General features: G+C 43.8%; 2 protein-coding genes across 2 annotated transcripts; both read right to left on the bottom strand.

Moving 5' to 3' along the window:
• Positions 1-2,806: 2,806 nt before the first annotated feature.
• LOC115203018 (neuronal acetylcholine receptor subunit alpha-3-like) lies at positions 2,807-11,860 on the bottom strand. Its single transcript, XM_029767290.1, has 6 exons — positions 11,764-11,860; positions 10,707-10,846; positions 7,542-7,586; positions 5,446-5,555; positions 3,772-5,026; positions 2,807-3,673 (listed from the first exon to the last, which is right to left on the bottom strand). The coding sequence occupies exons 1-6, from the start codon at positions 11,801-11,803 to the stop codon at positions 3,548-3,550; spliced, it is 1,716 nt and encodes a 571-aa protein (XP_029623150.1). The 5' UTR covers positions 11,804-11,860; the 3' UTR covers positions 2,807-3,547.
• Positions 11,861-13,726: 1,866 nt separating this feature from the next.
• On the bottom strand, positions 13,727-24,438 carry LOC115203017 (neuronal acetylcholine receptor subunit beta-4-like). Its single transcript, XM_029767289.1, has 6 exons — positions 24,130-24,438; positions 17,849-17,994; positions 16,955-16,999; positions 16,385-16,494; positions 15,162-16,224; positions 13,727-14,564 (listed from the first exon to the last, which is right to left on the bottom strand). The coding sequence occupies exons 1-6, from the start codon at positions 24,176-24,178 to the stop codon at positions 14,400-14,402; spliced, it is 1,578 nt and encodes a 525-aa protein (XP_029623149.1). The 5' UTR covers positions 24,179-24,438; the 3' UTR covers positions 13,727-14,399.
• Positions 24,439-24,739: the final 301 nt, after the last annotated feature.

The following is a 24,739-nucleotide window of genomic DNA, read 5'->3' as shown; positions in this document are numbered from 1 at the left end:
CTGTATCTTGGAAAGTCTACACATTCTAGTTATCAGATTCACATGGAATTGTTGTGCAATTTAAATGTTTAAATATGAAACTATTTGTGAAAAGATTAAATGTAATTTTAGCTTCTAAATGAGAGAATTGTTTTCATAACTATGTTCACTCAGTGGCCCCGCCCATGTGAACAGACATTGGTTGTGAATGACGTGAGGACTGCTGGCTAATATCAACTACAGAACTAAGCCAACCTCAGCGTGACCTCTGGTTGTGAATGGTTGAACAACTACAACCTAACGAAATTAACATTGTGTTCCCGGGGACGTGAGGACTGATGTCCATACGTTTAGAAGGGCAAATTTCAACGTGGAGATGAATATTGACACGCTGGAAGGATGAATTTTGACTATATCAGCCAGAATATAGCATGAGCTTAAAGTATGGCAACTTGGTATGAACTTTGAACTCTTATTCACTAAAGAAGTGATACATACTAGACATCGAGTTAGCAGCAGCAGCTGTAAACGTGGGCTAGGAAAGGACGGACAATCTCTTCAGAAAGACAGTGTATTACAACGTAACCGTTCTACCACACAATGACGGTACTACAACGTATTCGTTCTACCACAAGACATATTCTTCAAAGGACAAGGGAGATCTCTGCTGGGCAATCCAGTCTTCCATCGACGACCAATCAATCGAAGCGCAGCTCAGAGTAAATATTTCTTGCATTTTCCTTTTCCAAATGGGCGGTTATTTAGAATGCATAAGATTCTGTATTTACGATAGCATAGCTTCATGAGGTCCGATAGATACCCAATCCTTTTGTTCCTTAGTCTTCCAGTGCTTTCATTCAAACCCAGCCCCCTTTCTTTGTGTAACAAGCCGTCATATCGGTTCCGTCCGCTAGGGACGTTTTCTTGTATGACATAATTAGTAATCAATGTATGATCCATCCTGTGTTTATGTAATTCTGTGTGATTATTTAGTAAATAAATAATTAAACCAAAATGTGTATTTCTGATTCATCTTGTTAGCCAGGGTTCGTGAAGATAACCAAGAATTTTATGATTTTCAGATGAGACTGAAAAAGGTGCCGATGAATAATTGACTGCTATTGATATAAAAGATTACCAGGTCTTTAAGAGTTTATTCGGAAGACAACAGCTCTATAGACATTCTTCCGTGGTGCCCCGATTTCCTAGTTAATTACATTTACATGATTAGTTTAATCAGGTAATATTAATTTCAGAGAAATTATTTTATAAAATAGCATGTCATATCACTTAAAGAGTATCACTTAATTGACACGACACTTGTGTATTTGTGGTACATCTTAACTGAGAATAGTGAATACGAATGATGTAATTTCCTGTATTTGTAGGACTGTAGCAGCTACAAGATATGTTTGCCCCACATACCTGGAGGATGATATGTATTATTTAACATTGACCATGCATAACTAAAAAGATCAACAGGTGCATGGAATCAATGATCTCAACTTGCTCTCTTCTCAAGTTTCTCATGCTTTCTTCTCAAATGAAAGTATGCGAAATAATATCATACGGACAAAAACAATGGGACGATTCTTACGTGTGACCGACAGAGACAGAACGCGGGTCACCTGCATGCAATGCAACTCTTCAGGTCTCAGACAAGGTTACTCATCACACGAGTGTGGTCATGGAACCATCTCTGTTCCATAAATGCACTCAACCCCCCACAACCTTCAGTCTTTAATACTGTGTCTGTTACGGATCTCCCCCTCAGATAACTAGTTCACTTAAATGAGCCCTGAGGGAGCTTTAATTCAATTAATCAGCAGGGGGAATGTTATCAGAAGTGATGGAGTACTACAGTATGTGACTGTGCTTCCTGGCTAACATCCAGTTAAGATTCACAGTGACAACCTGATCACAGTTTACTGACTACAACATACAGCCACAGAAACAACATCCACAGATTCCATGTCCGCCTAAATGTAGGATTGAAACGCTCCCCAAAATCCTCTTTCAAAAATATCACTCTCTATCATAGATACCACAGGCCACAGATATATATAACTCCTAACTGTGAATTTCCTCCTCTTGTACACCAAACTGTTTTTTGAATGATGGTATAACATAACAAGAGATCTCAACCACATCCTCCTTATTAACATAAGTAGTGTCAAGTTAAAGCAGGAGAAATGCCCTTTGGCATAGCAGTAGGATGGCGAGATGAAGACCGTAGCCCAGGCCCCAGACTAATGATGTACTTCATCACCAGGTCTCCATATTGATTATGATCCAATAAAGCTGAAGGGGGCCCGGGATGGGCTAGAGAGGCAGGGATGGGAGACAGCGAGGATGTAACAGGGTCATACCCAACCTCTACATGGCCTTGCTGCTACTGATAATCACATCTACATCCTGCCTGCCAGCTGGACCTCCAAACTCAATTTTCATAAGGGAGAGAAATATCGATTTGGGAATGCAATGAGTTTACAGGTAGGTTAGCATGTGTTCACTTCTCTTCAGAAGTCACTTCATCCAATGACCATGGATCATGGCAGACAGATGTTTCTGTTGAAAGAGGCTTTGGAGAGCCATTTTCAAAGTCGTCCAAATGGAGTGCTTCGCCAGACCAAATTAAAAATGGAAAATGAAGACACAAAATCTTGTGTCTTTGATTGCAGACATATGGTAGTGACCACTGGATCATATTGTGGTCACTTGTAGTAGCAGATAATAACCACATGGTGTCACCCCTCACAACACAATGAAAATGTTGCTTTCAGAGTTTTTCCACATTCACCCATCTGGTGTAATAAAGTTACCCATCCTGCATCATTGCCATTTAATGTTCACCAGTTTGTGATTTCTATGAATAGCTTATCCATATATTATGTGACACTGTGGTTCATTGAAATCTTAATGAGCATTAGAATCAGATTGGATTGGTACTGTATAGCTGTAAATAAGAACATACAGTATGTTTATAGAAGACATGAATATTTCACATATAAACAATGTCAAAATGACTCAGTGATGTTCAACATTTGAAAACATGATATGAATTCAATAAGCTGTGAAATTGACTTGAGATACTTGTGTACTTTTGGAAAGCCCCTTTAAGCAGTCATTGCTATGTACATGTTTGGGATCCTTTGGTCCAATAGATGTTCCTTTAGCCACGGTCCTTTTGTTGACGATATTGTGGTTCTTTGTGCCAGTCATAATCAAGTAACACTATGATGAAGTCATTTACACAGAGCAAACATAAGGGCATGGGTAGGCAGCAGTACAGAGTTATATGTTGCCATGGTTTCAGAGTCTGGTCCTCAGCAACTAAGAGATCACCACTACACCACACTTTAGCAATCAGAAACGTATCTACATACAGAGACGTGACATGGAACAGCTGGCAGCAGCTTGCCTTCCTCCATAATCTGGTTCCCTTCCGTTCACAGTATTGGTTCGTCTCAGCTTCTTTGGTCTGCATCACTGGGTGATACACTAAATGACTGTATATGTATGATTTAAAACACTCAGCCACTGTGTAATTGCTGTGTGTATGAGTGGGTCACATTTCGAACAATAGGAGGGGCTGGATAAAGAGCCCAGCGGTCCCCAGGATACACACCAAGATGAACACCCACAGGAATATCCTGTCGATCACCATGGCAACGTACTTCCAGTCATCCTGGACCTGAAAGACAGTTGTCAGAGACACTAAATGGTAGAAATAGACCTTGAATATTTTCTTAGCTATTGTGAATGATATACATGTGATACGTCCCGACTTACCTCCTTGGCTTCGTTCTGTATTCTCATGTTTTCGGCGATGTACTTGACACTTTCCATGGCCTCCCTGACCTCCGGTGAGAAGTGAGGGGACAGGGTCATCAGCCTGCCATCCAGAGACTCTGAGCTGGAGCAGGAGCTTCCACCGCCTCCACAGACCCCCCCAATCCCAGCAGCCCCTCCTCCACTGAAGGTCCCGATGCTCCCCACCCTGCCACCCCCTCCTCCCGTCTCAGTGGGCAGCTTGGTGGACCTCTGGCGCCAGCAGCAGTTGCAGCAGCCCTCGCAACACAGGAAGCTGGAGCCCGCATTGACCGAGTCACCACCACCACCACCAAGGCTAAGGTTATTGAGGTTGGTGAGCTCCGTGCTGATGAAGAGGCGCTGTCGCTGGGCCAGGCTTGGGAGCACACTGGCAGCCACGGTGGAGACCAGGGCCTGGGGCTTCTGCTGCCCTTGCAGGGTTCCTGTGGTGTGGACCACACAGGGCCGCGAGGCTGGGGGCATCAGCTGCTGAACCACCCCCCCAGGCTCAGGCAGCCTCTCAGGGTCCCTCTCCGGCCGGGTCATGAACATGACCCTGGGTAGAAGCCCCAGGAAGACACTGCGCACCCAGTACGGCATGGTGTGGGTCTTGGGCGTGCGGTAGTGCACGTTCAGCACGAACACAGTGATGACGATGGAGAGGGTGACGAAGATCATGGTGAAGAGGAGGTACTCCCCGATGAGGGGGATGACCAGCGACGTAGATGGGATGGTTTCGGTAATGACCAGGAGAAACACAGTGAGAGAGAGGAGGACGGAGATACATAGAGTGATCTTCTCCCCACAGTCAGAAGGCAGGTAGAAGACCAGCACAGTGAGAAAGGAGATGAGCAGACAGGGGATGATCATGTTGATGGTGTAGAAGAGAGGCAGCCGTCTGATGAACAGGGAGTAGGTGATGTCTGTGTAGATCTCCTCACAGCAGTTGTACTTGATGTCATGTTTGTAACCCGGGGCGTTGATGATCGTCCACTCGCCGCTCTCCCAGAAGTCATGGAGGTTGATGGAGGAGCCAATCAGAACTAGGTCTATCTTGGCCTTGTCGTACGTCCAGGAGCCAAACTTCATGGTGCAGTTCTGGTAGTCGAAGGGGAAGTAGGTGACGTCGATCTTGCAAGAGCTCTTGAAGATGGCCGGAGGGATCCAGGTCACATCCCCGTTGTAGCGAAGCAGGGCCTTGGTCTTATCGTCCACCTGGAAATCTCCTACTGCACTGTGGCACAGAGAGAGAGGGAAGGGGGAAGGAGACAGAGAGAGAGAGAGCGAGAGAGAGAGATGGGGAGAGAGAGAGAGACAGAGAGAGACAGAGAGAGGGAAAGACAGACAGAGAGACAACATTGAAGGAGGAGGGTGGATGACTCATTGAAGATTACACTGGAAGGATGTAATATAAACAACAGACTATTGTCCCTCAGCTAAATGAATTAGAGGCATCATTTGATAACACTGTCTGATAGACTTTACATGCACGCCATTATAAAGAATCAACAGTATATGAGGGCCTTACATAAGAAATGAGTGTCATGTCCTGGTTTTGGATCATCTACTCTGTCATTTCAATGTCAAAGAAGAAATCCTTGAACTCAGTTATGCACGGTACATATTATTATTGCAATTGCATGTTTAACTCACTTATTGTACAGCACGATATCTGGCTTCCATATCCTGCTGGAAGGCACTCGAATGAACTCCACTCCTCCAAAGTTTTTGGGATCCCACCTCAGTTTGTAGTCATTCCAGATCTGAAGAGGTAGTAGGTTGTCTCATATCATTAGATAAAACTCTTTTATAAAACCCACACACATTTCAAATTCTACGTTCAATATTTTTGATCCATTGACAGTTAACGGATGGCCATGTTTTTTAAAACCAAATATCCACAACCCTCCTTCATCTTATACATGACCCTCTGTTTGTCAACATACCGAGTATAAGGGACCGTGTGTATATGGTAACAACCCAGTCACATGTCAATACAGCCGAGCCAATCACAAGAGGGTTTTGAAGAACCCCTTAATTGAAAAACGTGGCCATCCGTTAAGTGAATGGTTAATTAGATGAAACGGTAGCTTTAGACCTGGAGGTCATGGGTCAAGTCTCAGGGGAGACACAACCTCCGTGTTGTAGGACTGTGTCACTTATATATTCTCCCTCTTAGGTCATGAGAAAGACATAACTCTTTCATCTAATTAACCATTCAATTAACGGATGGCCACGTTTTTTGATTAAGTGGTTCTTCACAACCCTCTTGTGATTGGCTCGGCTGTATTGACATGTGACTGGGTTGTTACCATATACACATGGTCCCTTATACTAGGTATGTTGACAAACAGATGGTCATGTATAAGATGAATGAGGGTTAAGTACAGATGTGGATATTTGGTTCAGATTTTTATAGATCTGGAAACCAGTTCTGGTTCATTTCCCTCAGAATGAGCTCATCTCAACGTGTATCACGACAATATCAGCAGCACCAGGTGGGGTCAACCATGTGACAAAACCAGCAAGCCATGCAACAGTACAGTCCCTTGTATTCTCTGTAGCCCTACACCATGTGATCATATACTGTGCCTTATCTCTGGATAGAAATGTAACCCAGTCATGGCATATTATCTCTGGATAGAAATGTAACCCAGTCATGGCATATTATCTCTGGATAGAAATGTAACCCAGTCATGGCATATTATCTCTGGATAGAAATGTAACCCAGTCATGGCATATTATCTCTGGATAGAAATGTAACCCAGTCATAGCATATCATCTCTGGATAGAAATGTAACCCAGTCATGGCATATTATCTCTGGATAGAAATGTAACCCAGTCATAGCATATCATCTCTGGATAGAAATGTAACCCAGTCATGGCATATCATCTCTGGATAGAAATGTAACCCAGTCATGGCATATTATCTCTGGATAGAAATGTAACCCAGTCATAGCATATCATCTCTGCATATCATCTCTGGATAGAAATGTAACCCAGTCATAGCATATCATCTCTGCATATCATCTCTGGATAGAAATGTAACCCAGTCATAGCATATCATCTCTGCATATCATCTCTGGATAGAAATGTAACCCAGTCATGGCATATTATCTCTGGATAGAAATGTAACCCAGTCATGGCATATTATCTCTGGATAGAAATGTAACCCAGTCATAGCATATCATCTCTGGATAGAAATGTAACCCAGTCATAGCATATCATCTCTGCATATCATCTCTGGATAGAAATGTAACCCAGTCATAGCATATCATCTCTGCATATCATCTCTGGATAGAAATGTAACCCAGTCATAGCAGGGTAAAGCTATTGCTCATAAATCTGTGTCAGAAGGTTAATATCCGGAGGGTTAAAAGCATTTTCCTGATGAATAATGTAAGATATGATTATGGCCTCCAGGAATCATGTATGATAGTTTCTTTAACTAGGCAGGCCAATTAAGAACAAATTCTTATTTACAATGACGGCCTACCTCGGCCAAACCCTAACCCAGATGACACTGGGCCAATTGTGCGCCAACCTATGGGACTCCCAATCACAGCCAGTTGTGATACAGCCTGGAATTGAACCAGGGTCTGTAGTGACACCTCTAGCACTGGGATGCAGTGCCTTAGACCGCTGCGCCACTTGGGAGCCCAGTAGGTCAGGTAGATGTAGTGGAGTGATTTGTTTAAACAGTAATTCATATACACATACAGTAGGAGATGGATGAAGATTGCACTTACATGTCTCAGCCACAGGTTTGTCTCCATAATCTGGTTAACTTCATCCTGAGAAACAGAAAAGAAGAATTTACTCTCAGAAGGACAAGTTGACCAGAGGCAAAATGCGGGGGTTCATGAACTGTAGGAATATTTCAGAGTTAGAAAGGGGGCACGCTGTCAGGAGCAATCATCTTCCTTACAAGATGGCAGGGTGAACAGAGCGTTCTGTCCTGGGACTAACCCTGGCTGGAGTTACACAGGGAGGAGGACAGGAACACCTGGGTCCTCCAGCCCAGAAGCATGCCATACACTATAAGACGGCTTCAACCTCTAGGCCCTCGGGCTGCAGGCTGTCTCTCACGATGTGCTAGTTAGGGCCTGACACTGTCTCAGCTCAGGTGGAAGGGAAGAGGAGTATGGAAAAAGAAAAAAATTGAGAAAGAAGGAGAAAGAAGGAGATTCTCAATTTGGCAAAAGTCTGTCCTTTCCTCGACTCCTCTGTCCTCCTCTCCCCCATGACCCAGAAACCGATAAATGGTTGAGTGGTCGAGGAGAGTGTCAATTCGTTAGTAGGCGAATGGAGAAGTGTCCTCCTCTCACCGAGGATACTCATAAGTATACTTTCGGTGGCTAGCGTGGAAGTGTTTAAGAATCTGTGACACACCCTTTGAATCAGCTGCTGTTTTTTACAAGGAGAAAAATATGGACGCATTTAAAAATGATACGTTACTTAAATTCTTGTCTATAAAATGTTTTCTACAGCCAGCTTAATTCATTTTTGGCACTTTACACATTTATTTTGGGGATTCCACCCCTGTAAACATCATTTTCCTGAGTGGAGAAGGAGAGTCTCATTTCATTCAAGCGTATTTGTTTCCAAGTTTCCTCTCCTCACCTCCGCTCCTCAATTACCTTTGTGGACGGAGGAGAGGAGGCGAACAAAAACAATTTAGATTTTCCCAGACAGACAGCGACAGACAGACAAACCAACAGACTGACAGACAGACAGAACCCAGCTCATAACATTAACCATTCATGTGTCCTGATGAGCTCCCAGGGGACACTCCAGGTGTTGGCTCTAAGACGAGGAACACTGCTGCAGGTCGATACAGTACAGGTGGTTCTAGGGTTGTAGAACTAGGCCAGCCATGTATGTCCCTCCAGGCAGACTGAGAAACCATTATTTAAATGAGAGATTATGTCTGAGCCACCTGGAAGAATGGGCGTTTTAAATAAGCTAATAGTCCAGCTACAAGCAGGCTGAAGTATCCCAGTTGTAGAGGGGTTGGAGGAGCGTGAGGCGTGGGGAGGAAATAATGGTCATCCATCAAAACAGGAAGCTATTCTGTGCTGTTAAATGGGCTGAGGTCAGGGAAATATGAGAAATACTCTATCTCTGTGTCATGTTCAGAAAAGAGAGGTTCTGGATTGGAGCCCAGTTCCTCCAAAGGAAAGCTCAACAGAGGATATTTACTGAAATGGAATAGACACGTGGTGGCCGTGTTTTATTCAACATTTAACGAGAACCTGCTCACAATGTGGAACCATAATAAACACAGATCATGACAAGACATGGAGGGGTGCGCCACTTGAGTGGGTTGAGTCACTGACGTGGTCCGAGTCACTGACGTGGTCTTCCTGTCTGGGTTCTGTCCCAGGACAGAATGCTTGGGCTGTGCCTTGGTGGAGATCTTTGTGGGCTATACTCGGCCTTGTCCCGGGATGGTATGTTGGTGGTAGGAGATATCCCTCCAGTGGTGTGGAGGCTGTGCTTTGGCAAAGTGGGTGGGGTTATATCCTACCTGTTTGGCCCTGTCCGGGGGTTTCATCGGATGGGGCCACAGTGTCTCCTGACCCCTCCTGTCTCAGCCTCCAGTATTTATGCTGCAGTAGTTTATGTGTCGGGGGCTAGGGTCAGTCTGTCACATCTGGAGTATTTCTCTTGTCTTTTCCGGTGTCCTGTGTGAATTTAAATATGCTCTCTCTAATTCTCTCTTTCTCTTTCTTTCTTTCTTTCTTTCTCTCTCTCGGAGGACCTGAGCCCTAGGACCATGCCTCAGGACTACCTGGCTTGATGACTCCTTGCTGTCCCCAGTGTACCTGGCCGTGCTGCTGCTCCAGTTCCAAATGTTCTGCCTGCAGCTATGGAACCCTAACCTGTTCGCCGGACGTGTTACCTGTCCCAGACCTGTTGTCCCAGACCTGCTGGAACCCTGACCTACTCACCGGACGTGCTACCTGTCCCAGACCTGCTGTTTTCAACTCTCTAGAGACAGTACAGTCCCTTGTATTCTCTGTAGCCCTACACCATGTGATTGCTTGCTGTTTGGGGTTTTAGGCTGGGTTTCTGTACAGCACTTTGTGATATCAGCTGATGTAAGAAGGGCTATATAAATACATTTGATTTGATTTGATTTTGATGATGGATAAGTGCTCCTGAACTGAATGTACCTAGCTTCTATCTGTCACAGTAATCACACAGGTTATTCCAATGCTAGTTGTATAAGGCCTGATGTAGCACAAAGTGGCCCAAATGGGTTGTTTTTTTATGTTATAAAGTATACACAGGGAGTAAATTCCTGAGTGATTTTATGTGGCAATACCCAGCACATCAAGATCCCTGTTTCATAAGGGGCCAGACAGTATTGTGGTATAATAATACATCTGTTCATTTGTGAATGATGCCCTTCTTCCCTCCCCTTTTAAGTGTAATTAAAGTAATCTACACTGGGGCAGTTTGATGCTGGCGAAACAGCTGCCGCTCTCCTCGTCAAATCCCCTCACAGCGAGCCCCGGCCAAAACCAGGCATTAAAACCAAGGGCACTCATGCGAAGTGGCAGTGATTGAGCAAAGGGGCTGCCTGCTCAGAGATGGAAGGAGTGAGAGAATCAGAGAGCTGACATTTCTCATCTTCTCTTGACCACTCATACACCCACGCAGTCATTCACTGTGACAGGCTCCGTTGGGTCCAGGCTCAGGCTGATATCCTCCACTGGCCCCAGCACAGCAGCACAGCAGAGGCACTGAGGATGCAGAGTCACCATCTCTCTCTCTCTCTCTCTCTCTCTCTCTCTCTCTCTCTCTCTCACACACACACACAGACACACACAGACACACGCGAGCGCGTACACACACACGCGCGTGCGCACACACACACACACACACGCACACACACACACACTCACCACTTTGACCAGCTGGGACATGGACACCTCAAACTGCACGATAACTGGGTCAGACACATTCTCCACTGGGCGGATGTATTGATTGTAGCTGGAAAATATCACTGAGAACAACCTGTGTTCTGCCTCAGAGCAGGAGCCTCCTGAATAAGAGAGGTGGGGATGGAGCGTTAGACACAGACAACATCAGTTAAACTTCAAGGTAAAGCACTTGTTGTAGCCTATGATGTAGTGGACAAGTCCATCTTTCAGTATTGTTGTTGTAGAGTAGACTGATCCTGAGTGACTAATTATTTTGGCCTTATTTGGTGTTCTCTATTTTCTAACTATATACTATATTTTCGTCCCTGAGTCAATTCAACAGGTAGGTTAGTTTACTCGTTTCAGTTAGACTGTTTCCCCCGCTTAGATTGCAAAGCAGGGAGATTGGCATTATTTTCTTTGAAGTTCAGATGTCATACAGTAGCCTAATACAACTGACTCAGTTGGACAGTAGGCTACCTTGGAATCACAGAAATCACAGATCTGAGTGACCGAAGATTTATTTATTGTATTCTTACATCAAATGTCAGCAACATGCTTTGCTTTTGCAATAAACGAAATAAATGTACAACCATTTATTAACGGTTCATATACAATGAATGGCACGTACCGTTTAAAATAAAATAAAAATAGGTGCGACAATATCTGGGAATTGTTTATAACATTGACGTCTTTGCTGAAAGTATTAGGTTATAGCCCAAAAAGAACGAAACATCATTGAGGTTCACTAAAAACATGAATCAGATATTTAAACTGTCTGCTTCTTAATGATATCCACGACAACAAATGTAAATAAACAATAGGCCTATAACTACAATATAACATTTCATTTATATTAATTGTGGGCTTTCTAGGCGTTCCAAGTATAGGCTATCCATGCAAGAATTGTCAGTTTTATCATTGTCATTATTGGCCAGCATTATGTTCGGTTTCTGATATTGCTTAAATTGAATACAGTATAATTGCATTAAAGCAACAAGTAGAGGGCTCATATCAAGGTAAACTGTACGCTACTCACCCGACAAAATTGAAAAAATTAAGAAAAAATGGGCGTTCATTGTTAAGGATTGCAGAAAATGAATCCTCAATCTATCAGGACACCGAGGCAAAAGAAGAGAGAAAGTGGGATGAAAGCGCGCGGTGCCGACAAGCTGCTACAGACGCTGGGAAGCAAACTGCGCGCGGGTTGAGGGACGGATGCAGGAGGGGGGGATGCGAAACCAGGGTAGTCAATCATAACGTCGCCGCTTTAACCCCCACAGCCGGGTGGTTTCAGGAATTGGAGTCACCTCGCCACGACTGCTTTCACAGTCGACGTTTGTATGTACTGTGTGTATCACTAATAACGAACGTCATGTATTTGATTTCTGGCCTAAGCCTATAGGCATACTGGTAGGTATAGTACTATAGTAGGTATATTACTATAAACAGAGTCGATAACTGATCGTTCAGTTCTATTTGGGTGGGGCTAGGAGACAATATGGATGGTATGAGGACGTTACTGGAGTTCCGTTTACAAATTCAAACGAAATTCCTTGTTGACATTGAATAAATGATTCGTTCAGGTGTATGAACGTGGCTGAAAATACCTGGCTGACTTGGTGTAGACTTGTATAATGTAAAGTGGCACACTATGTGAGTGTTAGAACTGAGGGGAAAAGTATGGTATCTGGGGTTTCAAAGGCAAGACCGCTTCAATTCACGCCAAGCAAGAGTTCATGACCATGGACAGAGGTATACTATTGCACCATTCAGTCATCGACGACTTGTGGTTACTGGTAACGTTTTACGTGCATGATACAATATACTATTGTTCTTCAAGTCACAATGGACAGAAGTAGAGCCAGGAAAAAGGTTAAACAGCAGCGTTATGATAAAACACTTACAATGCATCAATGTGTTTTACAGTGTGTGCAAGGTATTCAAGCAAAATCGCATCAAAGGAAAAATATAATAGTTCCAAGAGAGGTCATCCACTGAGTCTGAAAGATGCTCTCAACTACACTCACACCACACTAAAGCTCACACAAAGCCCAGGCACCCCAACCCCCTCTTGACAAGCAGCCTTCACATACCTCATATCAGAGCTAGCCTTCCATTAACCCTTTTCATTTATTACTTTGGATGCAGCTTCAAACTATCAATCCACTTTCATTAAGAGTAGGAATCCTGCCCATTACCAAGGTCTCTCCTAAGGTATGACATAAATAATAATGGCCTGCTGCTGTAAATAAATTCTGAGGACTGTGTTAGCATGTTACATCTGTGCTTATCGAGCTGATAGAACAGAAGACCTGTGCTGTTATGTTATTGTCATGCCAGTGTGGCTGTATAGATAAAGCATTATTTACAATTATTTTAACACTATTATTGTAATTCCACCCCCAAAATTCAGACAAAACAAAAAACAGAAACATTAACATCAAGACATAGGTGTAGTACTATAAACATTGGCAAGACAGACCAACAAAGATGATAAAGATCCCATTTAGTAAAGAGGCTACTCTTTCATAGAGGTGTAAGCATATTAGAAGGGTACAATCTTTCATCATATTAAGTTAAAAGCACCCAGCTTGCACATTTCCGAGAAGTCGGTGCGGTATTCCTAAACTCCCCAGTAGGCAGGCTGATGTTTAGACTGTCAGTGTAATCACATATCATCAGTTGAGGTAGGAGATGCACATGATTAATGAGTCAGGAACAGAGCTGCTTTGCCTTGTCATTAGCAGCTGATGTGACAGAAAGTCAGTGATAAACAGGGTTCTGGCGATTGATCGAATGAGAGAGTGATACCTATAGCAAGAGAGTCAGTGCAATTTCAATGGATGTGATGCCAGAGTGGGCATTAAAACGTGGCCAGTAGATGGCACAATATGTAACTTCTTGTGTGGCTGTTTCACTATTAGGATCACTGCCTTTATGTTTCTGTTATTGGATAAATCAGGAAACTTAGACATAACAAAATAAACAGTACAAATATATTTTTTAAACTGGAACTGTTTATTGCATCAAAATAATACATCTGTGGGGAATATCCCCAGTAATTCACAGGTGATAGACTTGTAACTCATACACCAACTCATTTTATATATGGGGTGTATCAGTTACGAGGCCTCTTTATAACACCCTAGCTTGAGTCATAATGTTCTGAGCTACATGATTTTGCCCAATATCCATCTTATCAATGTGACCTAATATAACTGATTCAAGTTATTTATTTTATCACACTGAACATAATTTCATTTAGTACCCCACCACTTTAGACTTTCTTGGAAATGTAATCAAACTCACTGACCTTTTTATACATTTATAGATTTTTTTTCATGACACATTACATTTCAACAACAGGGTGATACAACATGGAGAGAAATCGAGAGTCAAATGATATCTGACATATCTCTGTATTATGTGGGTTATTACTCCACCCGGGTAATGTTTGTACTTTCAGTCTGGTTTTAGAGGGACATCTTTGTATCTCTGCTTCAACTACATGAAAAAAGTAAACTCTTCCTTGTACCAAATTGCCATGTTAGGACCAGGTAAGACAAACAGAAAGAGATACAGAGACTTGTATTGCTGTAGGCCACATGGCGTTGGTTGATGTTCTATGACCCTTATTTCTATGTATGACCCCCATACTTGTTGGGGATGGGTTCAGGTACGGGGTGTGTCTGAGCTGGGCTGCTGGATGGGGACTATTGAATGCTGAAATAGAGGCTGGAGGAAGAGACCCAGGGTTCCAGTCACACACACTATTATAAAGATCCACAGGAACATACGGTCCACCACCATTGCCACATACTTCCAGTCCTCAATCACCTGGGAACACACAGAGAACACGGTATGGTCACATTACTGTCATGTTCATACAGTAACACCTGCGGCATGCAGAAATTGGGTATGGAGTACAATATGTGATTGATGAGTTTAAAAGTGATGCAAATGTAATATAAGATGAAGAAACAAAGAGAAAGCACCAGTGTAAATATTACTGAGCCAGACCTTGTAGCAGCTACTGACCCTTTCACCCCTCTCCTCTGCTGTCCTCGGCAGTTTTTGAAGGTCGACATTTTTCAAGCCTGGTTATTTCACTTTTACATTGATTTATTTATGAAAACAATCTATTACAAGAGTCTGGGTTATTTTACTGGATTGTATTCTCAACTACCTCACATCCCAGTATTCTTCATTCCTGGTCTTGAGGACCACAGCGTGTGCAGGCTTTTGTCCTAGCCCAGCACTTACACAACTGGTCCAGCTGATCAAGGTCAAGATCATTAGTGGAGCCAGGTGTTAAAGTACTAAGCTGTACACACTATGTCTCTGCAGGACCAAGGATAAAAAACACTACTTTGAGTCCTAACTCCAGCTCATTTCACAACACTAACCCCATTGACATGGTCATGGTTCACTTACATTCTGGTTATCATCGTCCCCCATCATGTGATCAGCCACGAAGCGGACCCCGTCCACTGCCTCCTGGACATCTCCCCCCCAGTCTGGGCTGCCTCTCTGGCGGAGGTCCTGGGAGGAGGGGAAGCTGTTGGGCAGGAACTCGGTGGAGCAGGCCTCCCCCTTCCTGAAGGTGTGGGTGTACCCCAGCGGAGCTGTGCCTTTGTTGTAAAAGTGTCCTGGGGAGGAGAAGGCTGAGGCAGAGGAGGAAGACATGGCAGCAGTGGTGGCTGTTTTGGACATGGCGGTGGCAGGGTAGCCCAGGTCCGCCAGGATGGACCTGCGAGCTCGGAGTTGTCTCTGTTGGCGCAGCCGCTGGCGGGCAGAGTTATTCTGCGGGCGTCTCATGAAGAGCAGATGGGGCAGCTTGTTGAGGAACACTACCTTGACCCAGGAGGGCATGGTGTGTGTGCTGGGGGAGCGGTGGTGCACGTTGAGCACACACACACTGGTGATGATGGAGAAGGTCACCAGCACCATGGTGAACATTAGGTACTTCCCGATCAGAGGCACGTCCAGCGAGGTGGGAGGGACGATCTTGGAGATCAGGAGGAGGAACACAGTGAGGGCCAGGAGGACTGAGATACACAGAGTCATCTTCTCCCCACAGTCAGACGGCAGGTAGAAGACCAGGATGGCCAGAGAGGTGATGAGGACACAGGGGATGATTAGGTTGATGGTGTAGAACAGCGGCTTCCTCTTGATGATGAAGTCATAGGTGAGGTCCACGTAGGTAGGATCCAGAGGGTTAACCGTCCGCCTGCCCGGCAGGGCCAAGATGTCCCATTCTCCACTGGGAGTGAAGTCGTCCATGCTGGCCACCCCTGACTTCAGGACCAAATCGAGCTCGGTGTGGTCGTAGGTCCACGACCGGAACTTGAGCGTGCAGTTCTGCTGGTCAAAGGGGAAGTGCTTGACCTCGATCTTGCAGGCACTCTTATAAATGGCCGGAGGGAGCCAGAAGATGCTGCCATTGAACTGGACAATGGCATTGGTGAAGACTGTTACCTCATAGGTTCCATCCGCACTATGGAGAGAGTGATGAGGGAGGTAGGGGGAGAGGACTCCATTATAGAAACTTATTATGTATTTATGAGAAAATTTGATTTTCATGATCTGTAAATTACATGAGAAAATGTGTTCATCATTTGGAAAATGTATCTGGACAATGAATAATGCTTACTTACTTGTTATAGAGCACAATATCAGGTAGCCAGATGTGTCTGGAAGGAATACGTAGCTTGTCAATGCCATCATATTGAGAAGGGTCCCATGATAGCCTGTAGTCATCCCAGTGCTGGAGAGACAGGGGGTTACATATTTAACATTTTAGTCATTTAGCAGACGCTCTTATCCAGAGCGACTTAGACGAGCAATTAGGGTTAAGTGCCTTGTTCAAGGGCACATAGAGAGATGTTTCACCTAGTCTGCTCAGGGATTCGAACCAGCGACTTTTCGGTTACTGGCCCAACGCTCTTAACTGATAGGCTACCCTCACTGTTCTGACTGTTGCACTCAGTCACATAAGGACTCTCTCCCAACACCAGATGCAATTACACACTTAATTTTCATTGAAATGAAAAGTGGTGAATGGTGTGGGCACAATTATCAGTCTGTTCTGTTCCGGATTGTCTGAGTCAGAGGCATGGTTCTGCTTTAATTCAGGTTCAGCGACAAGGACACGAGCTGGAGACGGACGAGGGGACAGACTGAGTAATGAATGATTAATAGGATAGGACCATAATCTTCACGCTTACCTGTGTGAGCCAAACATTGGTGGTCATAATCTGCTCTCTCTCATTCTGGAAAGGAAAAAGACAGTGTTAGCTTCATTTAAAAACAGACTATTTACTATACGATGCACAAAGCATGTTTAATGACAAAACTCAGACACACGTACAGACTCCAGCACACATTCCTCTAGTGCACATGCTTGATTTAGAAGAGAGTAAAAGTGAGAGATGTGTTTCCACGCTGAATAAATTCCCTGCACATGGTGTCAATTGTTAAGATAAATGACACCCTCGCCTGGAACACATCTACCATCTGAGCGCCGTTGGACCTGTTGATAAATCCACAGAGCGCTTGCATCAACTCTGAACAGCAAGTAAAACAAACACCCCTAAAAAGGAGTGGGCAGCAGAGTGGGCAAACCTCCAATGTACGCAGCAGCACAATGCTTTAAAACAAATATATCACACTTCTCATACCATTACACTTTACAGGACATTCAAAATTCAATTACCAAAGAAAAGGAGGACAATAAGAGGCCATAAACAGAGGATGCATGTGTCCTGCTGTTATTCTCTGGGCCATGCCAGGGCAGAAAGGAAGGGAGGGAGGGACCCTGTAAATCAGTGTGAGACTCCAACGTCCTCTCCTGCGGCAGCTTTACAGCTCCTTCTAACGCAATGTGCTGAAGTTTCAATTTGGACATGACAGAGATGGAGAGCATAACCCTGCCAGATCCATACTATACCCATGCTGTCATTAGGGCCAGGGCCTTTCAGTAGAATTTGTGTAAGTAATTAACATGGTTGCCACTGGCTCCTCTGAGCTCTGCTCTCCTTTTCTGTTTTCTCATCTCTGCTCTCTCCTCTCCGTCTCAGGGCCTCTAACTGGCTCTATGGAATGGTTATCATGAGACTCACCACACTGATGAGTTGGGCCAGGGACACCTGTAGTTTGACAGTGACCCGCTCTGTCCTGTTCACAGCTGGGCGGATCAGCTTGTTGTAGCGATCCTTTCCCAGCAGACAGTTCATCAGACGCTCCTCTGAGTCCGCACAACTGCCACCTATGGATAGAGTCAACAGTGATTTGGAGATAGTTTCGGCAAATAGTCACAGTTGTTACCTTTATTGCAATTGTGTTATAACAATGACAAAACTAGATTACTGTGCGATAAAAAAAGACCCACTGGCTGTATCTGTTGTGTTTAGTCACTGGTTTTATAGCTGGACTGTCACGCCTGTGTTTTTATGTTGTTTCATGGAGCATGTTTTATAGCCCAGCGTGGACTGGATGAAAACTGTGTTGCTGACTCTGCAGTGTTTCATTCTTTCAGCTCCCCAACCCAGGACAAAGAGGAGCACAACAAAACACCTACTGTGACACTTCCTGGTTTTTATACCCTTGTACCTGGAGGTGTTTAATAGCATTCCAAAAAAAACAGCATACTAAAGTGGAGAATGCATGTCTGATAGGGCTTGGACTTTGTTAAATATATAGTAAAAAAATATATGAGGTCTTGGAGCTATCTGCGGAATAATTAACATCCGGGATGTGGGAGGGGAGATGTCTCTGCAGAGTGTTAATGATTCTGCATGTGGCAGAGCCAGAGCCTAAAGCCACATGATCAGCTTTTTGTCTTATGTGAGCTCCAGCCATGAATACCATCAAATGAACCAAACCAGCACACCCTCTGCTCCTTGATAAACAATGCGCAAGTTAGTTTACACCCCCCGAGGGAGGAAGGACAGGGAGGCGTAGATGATAAAACGCTCTCTCTTCCACCAACAACCCTCTCTTCCCCCACCAGCCCTCCTCTATAGTGAGTAATGCTCTGTCATACAGTAGCAGAGAGTAGCTGAGTAGCCCAGTCAGGAGAAATTGTTTTGGAGAAAAATGCTTAGTCAAATGCCCTGGAGTAATCTTTACAATAGCTGCTAAGACTGTTGCAATGAAAAATATTACTTTGAAGATTCATGATTAGGTATTTGGTATTTTATTAGGATCCCCATTAGCTGTTGCGATAGCAGCAGCTACTCTTCCTGGGGTCCACACAAAACATGAAACATGAAATAATACTGAACATTAATAGACAAGAACAGCTCAAGGACAGAACTACATACATTTAAAATGTTACATAGCCTACATATCAGTACATACAAACAATATCTAGCTCAAATAGGGGAGAGGCGTTTTTTTTAAACCAAATTCGCTGTTTACTTGAGCAATCTTTGATGGAAGGGAGTTCCATGCAATAATGGCTCTATATAATACTGTACATTTTCTTCAATTTGTTCTGGATTTGGGGACCGTGAAAAGACCCCTGGTGGCATGTCTGGTGGGGTAAGTGTGTGTGTCAGAGCTGTGTGTAAATTGACTATGCAAACAATTTGGAATTTTCAATAAATGTTTCTTATAAAAACAAGAAGTGATGCAGTCGGACTCTCCTCTACTTTTAGCCAAGGGAGACTGGCATGCAGAGTATTGATTCACATTTATGGATGATGGTAGCTAAAAATAAGATACATGTTTTGACTATAGATCCCTTCCCAATAGTGTATTATCAGACAGGCCCATGTGCCAGTTTGTGCCAGGCAATTACCACAAATCCTAATTATCGAGGTATAGCTTCATGTAGAGTTGAGAGTTGAGAGTGTCCAACAGGACTCCCTCATAGACTGGTGCATGTTTCCATGGCTACCCTATCATCAGTCACTTGGCTGGACTCCCATCAAACACAATGGGTCCTCTACAAGACAGATGGCATATTGTCAAAGCCCTGGGAGGCTGCTGTCAAACATCCACACTCCTTACCCAGAGGTGAAGGGCACTGGCCAGTGGGAGAGCAGGCAATTCAAACTAGTAATCACTACCTGCTGAGAAGGGCTATTACACTGTGTGTGTGTGTGTGTGTGTGTGTGTGTGTGTGTGTGTGTGTGTGTGTGTGTGTGTGTGTGTGTGTGTGTGTGTGTGTGTGTGTGTGTGTGTGTGTGTGTGTGTGCGTGTGCGTGTGTGTATATGTATCAACTGGGTCTTGAAAGGGGAGACAGGCTATAGGGAGGTCAGAGACCTGGCAGTGTGGTGCCAGGACAACAACCTCTCCCTCAACGTGAGCAAGACAAAGGAGCTGATCGTGGACTACAGGAAAAGGAGGGCTGAACAGGCCCCCATTAACATCGACAGGGCTGTAGTGGAGCGGGTCGAGAGTTTCAAGTTCCTTAGTGTCCACATCACCAACGAACTATCATGCTTCAAACACACCAAGACAGTCGTGAAGAGGGCACAACACCACCTTTTCCCCCTAAGGAGACTGAAAAGATTTGGCATGGGCCCCCAGATCCTCAAAAAGTTCTACAACTGCACAATCGAGAGCATCCTGACTGGTTGCATCACCGCCTGGTATGGTAACTTCTCAGCATCTGACCGTAAGGCGCTACAGAGGGTAGTGCATATGGCCCAGTACATCACTGGGGCCAAGCTTCCTGCCATCCAAGACCTATACACTAAGGGGTGTCAGAGGAAGGCCCAAAAAATTATCAAAGATTCCAGTCACCTTAGTCATAGACTGTTCTATCTGCTAACGCACGGCAAGTGGTACCGGAGCGCCAAGTCTAGGTCCAAAAGGCTCCTTAACAGCTTCTACACCCAAGCCATAAGACTGCTGAACATTTAATCAAATGGCTATTTACATTGACACTGTTTATTATCTATGCACAGTCCCTTTATCCCTACCTACATGTACAAATTACCTTGACTAACCAGTACCCCCGCACATTGACTCAGTACCGGTATCCCATGTATATAGCCTCGTTATTGTTATTATATTGTGTTACTTTTTTTATTTTTCTTAACTGCATTTCTTGAACTGCTTTGTTGGTAAAGGGCTTGTAAGTAAGCATTTCACGGTAAGGTGTTGTACACCTGTTGTATTCGGCGCATGTGACAAATAACATTTGATTTGATTTGAATTTACATGCCTTTTAATGGCAACATTTTAAAAGTGTGGCATTGACATTATCTTGATTGGCAGCAGAGGGCAGCGGTGTTAATACAGCGACTGAATCAGCAATGGTTGACTTTTAAAAAGGTCACTCTGCTCTATGCTCCAAAATACTTCATTCTCAAAAATTGCATCTATGACGAGATTGGGAGGTGCATAATAACCCTGTCTTTTGACCCAATAGAAACAGCAGGCAAAAAACATCCTGTCATCTGGATTTCAGTAAAGGCCCTCAGGACATGCCAGAGGTCCTACTGATTACAGAACACTGTGCAATTTATCTGTATGGTTAGAATATTACTGTCAGGTTCTCCATGCTGAGCACAGACAGACTATGTAGCCTGGTCACCAGCCAGGTCTGTGTGCTTTAGCCAGTTCCCCTGGCTTTATTTTCAGTCCATACATGTTATGACAATGTACCAACAAGACAGAGTGGACAAGTAAAAAGATGCACATAGCATCTATCCCAGCTGTCAAATTCGCTTGCAAGAAGGTGCTGTAAATGGCCAGTGTACTGTATAGGCAAAGTGTGATATATGATCCTTTACTCTCCCAGTGACTTCCCTCTCTTCCTGAGAAGGGCCAGTCTGAGCTCCTTCATCAGAGTTATTGTGGTAGTCATGCCCATTTGATGCCCATTTGTTGGAAACCTTTTAACCAAACTCCTCCTCCAACCACAGCACAGTGAATACACACAACATGTTTTCTATGATAATACCCAGAATGCCCTTATGACTGATTGTAAAGGCTACTCAGTCATAATAGGTTTGACATTTCCCTTATGACTGATTGTAAAGGCTACTGAAACATAATAGGTTTGACATTTCCCACATTTTGTTACGTTACAGCCTTATTCTTTCTTTCCTCATAAATCTACAAAAAAAAAATCTGTACTTTGTTGAAGAACCTTTGGCAGAGATTACAGCATCGAGTCTTGGGCATGACGCTACAAGCTTGGCACACCAGTATTTGGGGAGTTTCTCCCATTCTTCTCTGCAAATCTAGTCTAGCTTTGTCAGGTTGGATGGGGAGTGTTGCTGCACAGCTATTTTCAGGTCTTTCCAGAGATGTTCGATCGTTGTCTTGGCTGTGTGCTTAGGGTCGTTGTATTGTTGGAAGGTGAACCTTCGCTCCAGTCTGAGGTCCTGAGCGCTCTGGAACAGGTTTTCATCAAGGATCTCTCTGTACCTTGCTCCATTCATCTTTGCCTCGATCCTGACTAGTCTCCCAGTCCCGTCCACTGAAAAACATTCCCACAGCATGATGCTGCCACCACCATGCTTCAACGTAGGGATGGTGCCAGGTTTACTCCAGACGTGACGCTTGGCATTCAGGACAGAGTTCAATCTTGGTTTCATCAGTCCAGAGAATCTTGTTTCTCATCTTCTGAGAGTAGGTGCCTTTTGGCAAACTCCATGTGGGCTATCATGTGCCTTTTACTGAGAAGTGGCTTCCGTCTGGTTCCAGTGAAGGGAAATCTTAATACTACAGCATATGCTAGACATGCTAGACAATTCTGTGGTTCCAACTTTGTGGAAACAGTTTGGGGAAGATCCTTTCCTATTTCAGCATGACAATGCCCCTGTGCACAATGCGAGGTCCATACAGAAATGGTTTGTCGAGATCGGTGTGGAAGAACTTGATTGGCCTGCACAGAGCCCTGACCTCAACCCCATCGAACACATTTGGGATGAATTGGACTACCAACTGCGAGCCAGGCCTAATTGCCCAACATCAGTGCCCAACCTCACTAATATTAAATGGAAGCAAGTCCCTGCAGCAATGTTCCAACACCTAGTGGAAAGCCTTCCCAGAAGAGTGGAGGCTGTTACAGCAGCAAAGGGGGACCAACTCCATATTTATGTCCATGATTTTGGAATGAGATGTTCGATATGAGATGTTACGTATGGTATGGTTACATAAGACAGAAGGTTATTTAAGACAAAAAATGAAAGGTGGGTGGGCATATAATGCAAACATCTAGCAACCAAAAGGTTGTATTTTCGAATCTCATAACTAACAATTTAGCATTTTAGTTAATTAGCAAGTTTTCAACTACTTTTAGCTACTTATCATATTTGCTAACCCTTCCCCTAACCCGTAACATTAACCCAGCTAATATTAGCATTAGCCACAACAAATTGGAATTCTTAACATATCATATGTTTTGAAGACTCGTAACATTTTGTACATTTGCAAATTCATAACATATCATACAAACTGTAATTAATAACATATTTATTTTACCAAGTAAGTTGACTGAGAACACATTCTCATTTACAGCAATGACCTGGGGAATAGTTTCAGGAGAGAGATGAATGAGCCAATTGTAAGCTGGGGATGATTAGGCAGCCCTGATGGTATGAGGGCCAGATTGGGAATTTAGCCAGGACACCGGGGTTAACACCCCTACAATGCAATGGGATCTTTAAATGACAACAGAGAGTCAGGACACCCGTTTAACATCCCATCCAAAAGCCAGCACCCTACACAGGGCAATGTCCCCAATCACTGCCCTGGGGAATTGGGATATTTTTTTAGACCAGAGGAAAGAGTGCCTCCTACTGGCCCTCCAACACCACTTCCAGCAGCATCTGGTGTCCCATCCAGGGACTGACCAGGACCAAACCTGCTTAGCTTCAGAAGCAAGCCAGCAGTGGGATGCAGGGTGCTATGCTGCTGGCATAATATTATGTGAAATGGTTGATGGATATCCACAAAATAATACATGCCATACCAAACATAACATATCATACTAAATGGAGTGTGTCGGATTTAAGTAAATAATATGAAATGCTTTTAGGCCAGGTTGGCTGACTAGCCTGTGAATGTGCTTCACTGCTTGTCCTCCTATGTGCGACCTAATAAAGAGTAACACAAATATGGTGTTATTCTCTTGACCGTATTGTGTCTAATTGATTTAAGACATATGATTGTTGAAATGAAGGCATCAATACATGTTGAACTATGTTCCTCTCTGATAATAAAAAAATAAATAATTATGCACTCATGGAAACTTGGCTAACATGAAATTAAATAATGTATTACATGCACTGAAGGTGAATTCCAAAAGTGAATTTCCTTTCTGAAGATGTACAATTATAACAACAACATCAGCAAGAACAACAACCCATTGCAAAGAGAATATTTTTCAACTGAACTGACAATGCAATCGAAAATTAACATACATTAAATACTTACATTTTATAAAAGTGGAAAGGAAAGCGAGGAGAGTGAGAGACCGAGTCATTTTGACAGTGCCACGATATCCATCCGTGTCCTCATTCAGGAAGCCTAATAAGAATAGGATCTAACGTGCTTACCGAGCATTCCCAACTCCTAAAAAGCTCCATACATGCGCGCCTGTCCGGCTCTACAAATAACGACACCCGCATTAGTTAGAACAAATATGTACTGAAAACGGTGTGTCTGTATCAGATCGAGATTTGCAGATGAATTGGGATAGAAACGAGACCCTTTCCTCAACAGACACCGTTCCACCTTCCTCACTCGTTGCGCATCGCTCTCACACACAAAATGATCTCCTGAGCGCAAATCTTGGATAGACTAAATGGTATTTCCATCCTTCCATCATTGTTGATATTTAGTCATATGAGCTGTTATAGGTTGTAAGCAGGTTTCTGTGGTACTACTTAGGCTATAAACAATAACATTTATGACAATAAAAAGGATTTGTTTTCTTGATTTATTAACCAACAACAAAATCTATCAAATCTATATTAATTTGACCATATGTTACCATAGTGACGCGTTGAATCTAGGCCACTATATGCATGCTACAGTATTACAA

This window comes from Salmo trutta, chromosome 12, assembly GCF_901001165.1.
Source record: "Salmo trutta chromosome 12, fSalTru1.1, whole genome shotgun sequence".
NCBI lineage: Eukaryota > Metazoa > Chordata > Actinopteri > Salmoniformes > Salmonidae > Salmo > Salmo trutta.
The sequence above is the reverse complement of the archived record's forward strand: the minus strand, read 5'-3'. Positions and strand labels throughout refer to the sequence as shown.